This window comes from Sebastes umbrosus, chromosome 6 (assembly GCF_015220745.1).
Source record: "Sebastes umbrosus isolate fSebUmb1 chromosome 6, fSebUmb1.pri, whole genome shotgun sequence".
Lineage (NCBI taxonomy): Eukaryota > Metazoa > Chordata > Actinopteri > Perciformes > Sebastidae > Sebastes > Sebastes umbrosus.
This window is the reverse complement of record NC_051274.1, coordinates 25,348,147-25,359,719: the sequence shown is the minus strand read 5'-3', so window position 1 is coordinate 25,359,719 and position 11,573 is coordinate 25,348,147. Positions and strand designations below refer to the sequence as shown.

General features: G+C 37.9%; 1 protein-coding gene across 1 annotated transcript; it reads right to left on the bottom strand.

Moving 5' to 3' along the window:
* Positions 1-1,019: 1,019 nt before the first annotated feature.
* Positions 1,020-11,152, bottom strand: LOC119490449. The gene is made up of 9 exons (XM_037773846.1): positions 10,999-11,152; positions 7,728-7,836; positions 7,242-7,419; positions 5,767-5,912; positions 4,447-4,623; positions 2,393-2,509; positions 2,195-2,281; positions 1,907-2,054; positions 1,020-1,634 (listed from the first exon to the last, which is right to left on the bottom strand). The coding sequence occupies exons 1-9, from the start codon at positions 11,010-11,012 to the stop codon at positions 1,615-1,617; spliced, it is 996 nt and encodes a 331-aa protein (XP_037629774.1). The 5' UTR covers positions 11,013-11,152; the 3' UTR covers positions 1,020-1,614.
* Between the last annotated feature and the right edge of the window lie 421 nt (positions 11,153-11,573).

The window sequence follows — 11,573 nt, the reverse complement described above, 5'->3', positions numbered from 1 at the left end:
CCAGGAAGTGTGTATCCTCCTGTTTGATCAACATGCTTCACGTGTCTAGAAGGTAACCCGCAAATTGCAAAATCTGGCAAGAACTCTTGCGAGACTCGCTGCCTGACGACCTGTCCTAACCTTAACTATTCGAGATCAATGCATAAAGGCCCAGACACTCAACCCGACATCAGAGAACTTGCGGCGACGAAGGCCGCCTGTTGAGTTGCTTCACGTCTCCTGTGTCTTGGCCAAAATGTTGCACTCAAACACACCGCAAAGACTACAGCCGACGGCCAACTACTGCATGAGAGGAACAAACTCTCCCTAACAGCATGTGGCAGTAGTCTGTATTTGTCATTCAAAAAGAAAAACCGGACGACTGAGGAATGCGGATATACAAGCCGTTGTTAAGATACGTACATGAAACAAAGTGGCGTCTGCTGTCAATTTTCAAACCACTCTCACTCACCACTTAGCTTCATTCCAGACGGCCATGTCATAAAAATATCCGTGTGTTGGAATGATCAGATGATGAAGGTGAAAAATGACAAGCTCGTTGGCTTGCTTTCCTCACGTCCATTTTTCTCTTTTCATGCACTGATTCGTTTAAGCTGAACCGCCAATCGGAGTGATTCCTCTCACTGACGGGCACCGAATCGGCTGAAAAAACTCTGACTAGAGAAACTCACGGACAGACTAGAGCCGACGGTGCGGCACACACCGAAAAAACTATGCCGACAGACGTTCACCGACGGCCCTGAATTGTCCGACGACTGACAAACGGCTTGCTGTGTCGGGACCTTAATCTTAACCATCTCTTTCCCCACTCGTGGGTCACCTTCTAGACACGACCGTGCTTCACACCTGAAACCAGACCTTAGATTCACATTTGCTATAAATTGTAGGAATGTGGTGGAAGTCGTGCAATTTGTGAGCAATATCCACTAAAAAGTGATAGAAATAAAAATAGTACTTACCTGGATGTAACTCCAGTTCTATGAGTATGTGCATTGGAAAGTAAAAAAGTGAAAGCCAAATAACTTCCTTCTCATTCTTCTTATTGTGCAACAAATCAAAACATCAATCTCATTTTTTTACAGAAACTTGAATAAAAACAAACACTTGAGTAAATGTATTAAGGTGCTGCAGAAAGGTAAGTAAAAAATATTCCAGTGTACAATGCAGATCACAAGATTCAAGTTTAGACAATTACGATTTCAAAAAGCCAAGTCAACACTGAATGTAAGGAAAGGACAGAGTACCTTTTGTAAGATAAAAGCTCCTTTTGAAATGGAGGATGTTGGACAATACTTTTGGTGTCCACAAACTGTATGGATTAACATATTACAATGCATATTACAGTAAAAACTAAATAATAAAAAAAACATAAATCCAATCTACAAAGGCATTTGATGTAGTTTCAGTTGTGATGCTTTACATCAGTAGATAGGCACACATATACAGTAAACGGCACATTAGGCTTAAAAAAAGATATCAGCTGACTGACTTGGTGGAGTTGATGTTAGGTATAAATGTGAGCTCCATAGTCAGCAGCAAAGTGCTAAAGCTTCTTAACGTAGGCTCCTCAGCATGCAGCTGTGTCCTTGGTCCACGACCACCGGATGTGTTTTATCACTTGCTGGGTGCAAACACTGCAAAAAAAAAAGTAAATAAGTACAACATTTTGGTGTTCTGCAGCTTTCTAGCCAACATAAATGCACTCAAGGTCAGTCCAGTCAGGGAAACTCTCAGAATCAGTGACCTGATCAAGACAACATAAAGAGGGAAGTAGACCAGAATATTTAGAAATCTGCAAAGATGAGTCAACGCCCCCCTGATGTAGCATTTGTTTGGTCTTCTGCTCAGAGTTTGAAGGACTTGAAACCAAGAAAAGAAAAGCAGTGACATCAGACAGTTTACTCACTCCTCTCCCTCAGGCCTTGAACGGAGCTGTGCACCAGTCTGATGAGGCCCCAGATTAAAACCGCTTTAATAACCAGTGAAATCAAAGCTCCGGTGACGGCAGCTGCCTCCAGGGTGTACGTGTTGTCCTCATACCATTTTACTACCACCTGTAATTAAAGCAAAACCATTATTTTCCTGCAGTAATCTGCTTCTTAATGTACATGGATGATATACAATGTATAATATAACATCTACAGGTAAAATACTTTATTACACCCTTGGGGAAAACCTATTATTTTGAACTCACCGTGTACACCAGGTAAACAAAGAAGGCTAGTTGAGGAATGTTCTGCCCCATGAAGACCCAAACTAAGACCTTGGCTTCCTTTAAAACCTGAAAAACAACAATTAGTTACAACTACTACGTCTGCTCTTTTCTTATTAGTTTATTGTCCCTTTGTACAAAGAGCAGTTTTACTAGTGAATGTGGATGAAGTGCACTCACCGCAACAGCCCCGATAACGGCGGTCAGGCAGGCCCAAACCACTCCGATTCCCAGGATAATGGTGTTGACAGTAGACATGGTCAAGTCCAACGCTGTGATCAGGATACACAGACACAACTGAAATGGAAACAACATGCCGTTAATGAAGTCAGTAGCTCATTTGAAGACATACTATACTATGACTTTTTATAACGTTGTTTATGACATACTATACTGACAGTTTATAATGTACCATATGACGTTTTTACCAATTTTTTTAACATAATATACTGTGACTTTTTTACAACTTTTTTCAACATACTATACGATGACTTTTTTGTCTTTTTCACTTTTTTCAACATCTATACCATGACTTTTCAACTTTTTTTGACATACTATATTATAAACATTTTTAATTTTTTCGACATGCTTTGCTCTTACTTTTTGCGACATACTATACAATGACTTTTTTCAATATACTATACAATGACTATTTTTCGTCATACTGTCCTATGACTTTTTTTCACCTTTTTCGTCATACTATAGTATGACTTTTTTCAACATACTATACAATGACTTTTTTAGACATACTATAGTATGACTTTTTTTCGACTTTTTTTGTCATACAAAATATGACTTTTCCACTTTTTTCGACCTGCTATAGTATGACTTTTTTCAACATTCTATAGCATGACGTTTTTCGTCATACTTTTCGACGTGCTATACTGTGATTTTTTTTCAACTTTTTTTGACATACTATATTATAACATTTTTCCACTTTAAAAAAGTCATAGTATAGTATGTCGAAAAATTTCATGAAAAAAAGTCATAGTATAAGCATGTCGAAAAATGTCATTAAAAAAAGTCATAGTATAGCATGTCGAAAAAAGTGATAAAAAAGTCAGAGTATAGTGTGTCGAAAAAAAGTCATAGTATATAGTATGTCAAAAATGTCATGAAAAAAAAAATCATAGTATGTCGAAAAATTTCATGAAAAAATGGCGTAGTATAGCGGGTAGAAAAAAAGTCATAGTATAGCATGTCGAAAAAAGTGATAAAAAAGTCATAGTATAGTGTATCAAAACATTTCATGAAAAATAGTCATAGTATAGAATGTCGAAAGATTTCATGAAAAAAAGTCAGTGATAGAAATGTCGAAAAATTTCATGAAAAAAAGTCATAGTATAGTATGTCGAAAAATTTCATGAAAAAAGTCACAGTATAGCAGGTCTAAAAAAAGTCATAGTATATTATGTCGAAAAATGTGATAAAAAAGTCACAGTATAGTATGTCGAAAAATTTCATGAAAAAAAGTCATAGTATAGTATATCAAAAAATTTCATTAAAAAAAGTCATAGTATAGCATGTCAAAAAAAGCGATAAAAAAGTCAGAGTATAGTATGTTGAAAGATTTCATGAAAAAAAGTCATAGAATGTATGTCGAAAAATTTCATGAAAAAAAGTCAAAGTATAGTATGCCGAAAAAAGTTGAAAAAAGTCATAGTATAGCATGTTGAAAAAAGTCATGCTATAGTATGGCGAAAAAAGTCGTGAAAACGTTATAGTATAGAATGTCGAAAAGTCATAGTATAGAAAAAATCCGTAAAAAAGTCATATTATAGTATGTCGGAAAAAGTCGCAGTGTAGCATGTCGAAAAAAGTTTAAAAAAAATTCCTAGTATGTCAGCACACTGACAGCTGTTGTTGCCTGTTGGGCTGCAGTTTGCCATGTTATGATTTGAGCATATTTTTTATGCTAAATGCAGTACCTTTCTGGACAATATTTATCATTGTTTTCTTTTGTTAATTGATTTCCAATAATAAATATACACATACAAGTGCCCACTCCCATGTTGATATATAGATAGACCTTTTTTAAGATATATATATATATATATATATATATATATACACACAGTATATATAAATAAAATGTCAATAAAGCTAAACCTAGAACCTTTTACATCCTATTAAATATTTGTGTTGAAAAGCACCTAATGAGTGTAAAAAGTGTCCTATCATCCACACTGCGGAGTCTGTATGTCACATTTCTGTGTTGAGGAATGTAGATGTACCTGAGCCTGAAGGTCAAAGGTCACCATGGAGAAACACAGGTTGAGGAGGAAGTATTGCTCCTGGAGGCTCTCCAAGGCCCCGCCCACACGGAACGCCATCATGTTGGGCCTCTGGATGAGCAGCGTGGTGCAGAAGACGTGGATCACGCCAAAACACATGATGCACACAAAACGAACCTGCGACACAAACAGATCACAGATCGTAAATCAATGCTGATGGATGTTAAATTCCATATACATATAACATCCTTTATACAGTCATGATGAATGATGTTACTTAATACTAATGTAGTTTTGCAGGCATTTAGTTATGAATAAAACCCATTGACCTGAGGGTGCCACTACAGGAGAAGTGAGAGGATCACCTAAGTCAGTAGGATTAATCCTCCTCATTTCAAGGCAATCCATCTAATAATTGTTGAGACCTTTCAGACCAAAGTGATGGACGGACTGACCAGCCGCCAGCTATAGAGAAATGACATGCACAGTGTTTCCTGCAGGGTGATAAAGCCTAATAAGCCATTAATCAGGGCAGGAGTCAGTAACTATGCGTCATGGAGAGTCAACAGTCAACTAACAGTCATGCTATCAAGCCAGAGATATAGAGACTAACACAACTAGACGTGACTGATACATTTAACAATAGGGACATCTAGTGGTGAAAGCATGACACTTTCAACAGGAAGAAAGTTATGAGGATCTGCTGTTATTCCCCCATCATTAGATTATTAGAGGAAACCAGCAGCTAGTATGAATCTTATCTAATCATATTGTAATCTCTTTCTTTACAGTGTCTTCATACTGTCCGTAGAGAAGCTCTGAGTTGATTATGTTCATAAGTTCAGTTCCATTAATCATTATCTATGCTGACAGTGATTAAGATTTACTCACAGTAGCGAGTGATTGTTGGTCATTATATTTTATTTGCCGTTAATATTTACCTAAAAATACCCTAGAATTGAACTTCATAAAGTATCAGGTCTCTGTCAAGGAAAATGAATGTGACTATAGGGTTAAGGCAGCAATTTACATAGTATTTTTAATTATTCTTATACTACCACTATTATGGAAGCATGGGTTTGTATGTATATATATAATGTATTTAAATGCAGTAAATAGCATACTTTTCTGTTCATCAAGAATATCTGATCTATACCCTTGCCTAGTTTAATAGCCCCAATCCCAGATCAGTCTACAGCACCCCAAACTACCACAGTGTGGTTGAGTCTACATGGCCTGTGCACTGATCAGGGTCTGGAAATAAGGTCCAGGTTGAAAAATACCAAAGTTACTCTTTAATAACAGTAGAGGGCGACCTACCAGCAGCTCCTGCTTGTCCTTTGACTCCAAAACAGCGAAGTTGACCACCGATCGAACCATCACCCCCAACACGCTGAGGACAAACACCACCAGCTCCTGTCTGTTCTCCTGCAACACGCCCCGGATGATGTAGTAGATGCAGAACACTGCAGGGGACAGACCATACAACACAAGTCACTTCTCTACAATAAGGTATTCTTTATATAGCTACACTTTCATATTTGTCATATCTCACATCTTTTACATACACATTTTTCTTTAAAGGGACTGTTTGTAAGAATCAGAAATTGCTTGTTAACAGCGACACCTGTGGCCGTTAAGTCAACGAAAGTCAGCGCCCTGTTGCTCGCGCTTGTGCTCGTTCTACATAGACGTGAACGAGCATCGCTCAAAACAGTGAGGCGACACACGTCAGCTAAAACCACAATATCACTCTATATTTCAGCTGCTTGGCAGCAATGGTAGCTGACCAGACGGAAGTCTCTCCATGAATCAATGCTGATCCTAGTGTTGGCTTTTCCTGCCTCAGCCTCCCGACGGCAACCGGAGGGAACAGGGGAGACACCGGAGTCTTGGTCGGAGAAGATAACATTTCTCGCTGCGGAGCCCCGTCACTTCACAAGACACGGGAAACCTCTGTTGGTCTGGAGGAGCTGCAGCATTTATTTCTGCACAAACATCCACTGTACATTCACTAGATATTCTCAGAGCTACTAACTCTTCTGCAGTGTGTAGTGTGCGCGCATGCAGGGGAGAGTGGAGCGAAACAGCGAGAACGAGCGCGGCGTGTGAGTGAAGGCAAACAGGCAGGCAGAGGAGCAGAGTACAGCAGAGACTCCGGCCCTGGAGACCAAAGCTACGGTCTCCGCTGCATCCTCCGACCGCGGCCAACACTGTTTTGCAAGACAGGCTTCACTAGATAGAACTTTGCAGTTTTGGTGCTTCCGTGTAGTTTGTGTTGGAGTCTTGTCTGAACAGCGTAGCCACACGCGAGCGCGCATGGGACACCGACCCGCAATGATTTATACGTGTAAGAAGTTACAAACAGTCCCTTTAATGCTCACACACTTCATCATCTGTGTATCTCTAACATTATAGCCTTTATAATGCAGTGTTCATTCCTATTTTATACTTATTATGGTCCTGATACTGTATCCTGGAACTGCATTGGTTCCATTTGCTATATTCTTATGCTGCATCTGAAGGTGACAATTATTAACTATTGATTAATCTTGATTAATCTCTTAACCATTTAGTGTATAAAATGTATTACAAGCTACCAAAGCCCAAAGTTTCGTTTGAAGGTTTCTGAACTTTGTCTGATCATCAGCTCCTCCAGTTTTCATCACATGATTAACATAACAAAAACTTCTGCTTTTTGCAAACAGTGCGGTCAGTTGTGGCATAAGATTGACTTCCTGAAGAAACTGACAGTAACATGGCTTTGTTCCTTTAGATGGAGTGATTGTACTCACATATCCCAACCAACTGGATGAGAGATACAGTTAAGTTGTCCTCCTCATCAGGCAAATCCATGCCTATGTGCTGCTTGTAGATGCTGTGTATGGTGAGGCTGAGCAGCGCCAGCAGAGACGTTATGGTGAAGCAGAAGTAGAGCTTGAGCAAACATGACAGCTCTGACCAGGGCTTTATCTGAAAGAGCGTGGAGATGGAGAGGACAAAGAATGTGAAACAACCTGTGATGAGGACAAAAAAACTTTCATTGGAATCAGTCTCTGCAAGTCCAATTTCACAACACAGTAGGTCTGAGGTTCTGAGGTTTTTTCAATAGTATGAAATGAATTTAATGATTATTCAGATGAAATTTGAGCCCATCATCACACCCACATAATTTGTTTCCGTGTCCCTCTATTTCATTACACTGTGCAAATAAATCTGGACTTGACTTCTGCTTTCAGAATTACTCAAGTTTTAGTTTCATTTCTGCTGAAGCAGCTCACCGGTCCACATGGTGTCGGGATCAACTCCTGGTGTCGTGGCCTCAGGTTTGGAGACAGAAGGTCTGGGTCCTCCTGAGGTTGCCCAGAAATCTGGTTGCCCAACAAAGGACTGCAGTGTAAAGAATACAATAATAAATTATACACAGGTGCAGCTTTAACTTTAAAGGATTGCAGGACTGCAGAGATACATTACAGTAGATTAAAAGATTCATCAAGGCCACTGAATAATCTTATTTAGCCCTGATATACAGATATGGACAAAATATTGGACCAAAGTAGATTGAGAATATGAGCGATTTATGTTGTGTTGAGAAGAGCTGCAACAATTAATCCATTAATCGATTAGTTGTCAACTACTGAATTAATCGCTGACTATTTTGATAACTGATTAATTGGTTTGAGTAATTTTTCAAGAGACATTTTAATTCTCTAATTCCAGCTTTTTGAATGTTAATAAGTTCTGGTTTCTTTACTCCTCTGACAGTGAAGAATAGAATATCTTTGAGTTGTGGACAAAACAAGATATTATGGACATCATCTTGGGCTTTGGGAAACACTGATCAACATTTTATAGACCAAACTAAATGATCAATCGAGAAAATAATCGACCGATTAATTGACAATGAAAGTAATCGTTAAACAAATACCTTGTAGAGTGACTTTTTAATCAATTTATTCTTTTAATATGATTTTTTGTCAAGGACAATGACCACTGAACAGAAACTGTACAGATATCAAAATACAAAATTAAAATGACTAAAGAAGCAAAGCAACTAACTGTAAGCACAGGATAGTACCCAAGCAACAACAGCAGAACACAAGCAAAGGGAAAATAAAAATATATATATATATATATATATAGTCTAGAAACGTTCCAGACTGAGCAAAGGGAATAGAGTAGGAGATACAGAAGGCCTTTTTCACAGCAGACATTTTGAGTCTATTAAAATGTCCCAGTAAGCCAAGACAGTGTGACAACAATCACTAATTTCATTATTTAAAACCTGTGATTTTCCTACACTGACAAAAATGCCATCTGGGAAAAAAGGCCTATAAAAAAACAGGTGAGGACAAATAATGAAAAAAAAGAAATGATGTACTGCATGCTCAGTGATTAGAAGCCAGATACATTAAGTGTGACGATGGTACAAACAGACAGTGGACTCAAATGCAGGACTCAAAACACTCAGAGCAGGAGGAATGAAAGAAAGGTTTTTAAAGCAGGTGTTCGGTACACAGAAGAGGAGTCCAGGAATAAGCAGAGGTATCCAAAAATCACTAGGCTAAAAGCAGAGACAAAAACACAAAAAGCAAGGTCTAAATAACCACTACAGAAATACACAAGGAGAATCAGCTTGACATTGAAGTCTGACAAACTGGGAGCATACAAAGGGAGCACAAAGACTAAATACACAAGGGAGGGAGGAAGGGTGATGAAAGAAGGACAGGTGAAAATAATCAGGGTGGGGAAGGTAATCACACAGGCAGGAAACACACAAGGGCAAGAAGCAAAGCTACCTGAAATGAGAGGCAAGGTGAGTACTTCAAAATAAAACAGGAAACACTAAACATGAATGAATAACATGAAAAAAATAAACAAGACTAAATGAATGACACGAAACAAAGGAAAAACACAAGAAAGATCCTTAACTGGGACAGAGCACATAGTTGCCCATGGTCAAGAGAAGTCTCTTCAATATTTTCTCTTTCTTTCTGATAAATATAGTCAAACAAAAACTACTAAAGATCAATAAGGAACAATGGAAGATTGAGATTTGGAATAAGCCAAAACTCAGAAACTACGAGAGGATTACTACACTGAACCTTATATATAATTTAATTTACAGAGAGGACAGAGGTCTGTATGTGCTCACTTAAAAACTGGTACCTTCCCGCTGGCAACTGAGGTAGACAGATACAAAGGTACTACTAAAGAGCAGCGTTTATGTGTGTTTTGTAAACTTAGTGTTGTTGGGGATGAATTTAATTTTATGTTCCATTACCCTATGTAGAGTGACTTGAGGTATCATCAAACTGATCCTGCCGTGAAACCAGGAAAGAGGGAATGCGGAGAGTCAGCTTTCCCATTAATGATTTGTTTAGGCATGTAAATAGTGAGTTACGAAAGACCCGCAGTCGACTGTAGAGCATGGCGAGTTGGAAAGTTGGGAAATTTTAAATTTCGCAACTTTATGTTGTGCTTCGTAAAGCAGCACAACACATAAATAAATTAGTTTTAAAAGTTTAAAAATGACTAAATAACATGAACTAATGAATGGCTAGAAATCTGTTAAATACACTCAGGCAGGCATCAACACATCCAAAAATCCACATTCATATTTTATCAGAATATGTGTAGTGATTCAATTTTATCTTTCATATACAACTTAATGTCACATAATAAGCCCAGCCAATTTGACATGAAACTCACTTCTATATTTCTGTTTTTCTGCTTCTTTGTATAGTTTATGTTTTGTGTATTATATTTACCTATTGCTCCATTTTCATTAATTCACTCATGCTACATGTAACTGTATCAGTTTTAAAGGGGACGTATCATGCTCATTTTCAGGTTCATACTTGTATTTTGGGTTTCTACTAGAACATGTTTACATACTTTAATTTAAAAAAACAAACTTTATTTTGCTCATACTTTCTGCTTATATATACCTGTATTTACTTTCTGTCTGAAGCGCTCCGTTTTAGTACATTTCTATGGAATTGCAACAGAATTGCGTTGCTAGGAAACAGCTTGGGTCCATGTTTACTTCCGGTCAGCTGATGTCATTCACATACACTGCAACCAGGAAATAAAGTGGGACCCATTTAGAATGTTTACGTTTAAAACTTTGAAATGGTCTAAATATTGTAGATTTGTGACATCACAAATGGACAGAAAATCCTGACGGCTTGTTTCAAAAGCTCAGTTTCTGAATGCGGGGCTGTGTGTGTATTTCTCTGTGGATTAAGCATTTCGATACTTTCACAGTATTTATATAGAACTTAAACCTGCTTAATAATATAAAAGCCATGAAAATGTCACTTTTTACAATATGGGACCTTTAAAAGTCTGTCAGGTTTAGTCCTACAGTCATAATGTGCTACTAAAGACTATATATATATATATATAAGTACATACTTTACATACATCATGTGAGATGAAGTTTACATTTAATTTAAATAACCTGTTGTTTGATAAAGCGTTATTAACAGTTAGCATAACTACCAGATATCTGAACAGGTAAATAAGTGTAGAAACGTCTCTACTAACCTTATCTCGTCCATTTCCGTGTGGACCAGCCTGTTGGGTCTTGCAGCTCACATTCCTGCGAGCTTTTCCTGAAGGTCCACCTCCAGCTAACAACTTCACTTTCACAATGGCAAAACTAAAAATGTAAACAGGAAGAAGTGCCTGTTCTTCTTCTTCTTCTTCTGCTTTACATTTCTTTTTGGTCTATTTAGTTTGTCTACTCGGAAGCGCTGCTGCCCCCTGGAGGACTGGAGGACTGGAGGACTGGAGGACTGGAGGACTGAGAGGCTTTCTTGAGATTAGCCAGTCAGATTAATTCCTTATAACAAGTATAATATTAATGTAACATATTTGTATGTTTATTTAGCAAAAATCAGTCATTACTTAACACACTGCTGTTTAATTTGTGCCACATTTGTTTTTTTGGGGATCTGGTCACCCTGTTGGTGAAGTGTTAAAGGTCCCATATTGTAAAAAGTGAGATTTCCATGTTTTTATAATATAAAGCAGGTTTAAGTTCTATATAAATACTGTGAAAGTATCGAAGCGCTCAATATACAGAGAAATACACACAGCCCGTATTCAGAAATTGTGCG

Bases quoted from the DNA above. Each gene is read 5' to 3' on its own strand.
- LOC119490449 (XM_037773846.1), bottom strand. The intron at 5,913-7,241 runs GTGAGTACAATC...TGTCCCCTGCAG, and splicing joins CATCCAGTTGGTTGGGATAT to TGTTCTGCATCTACTACATC. The intron at 1,635-1,906 runs GTGAGTAAACTG...TTTTTTTTGCAG, and splicing joins TCAAGGCCTGAGGGAGAGGA to TGTTTGCACCCAGCAAGTGA.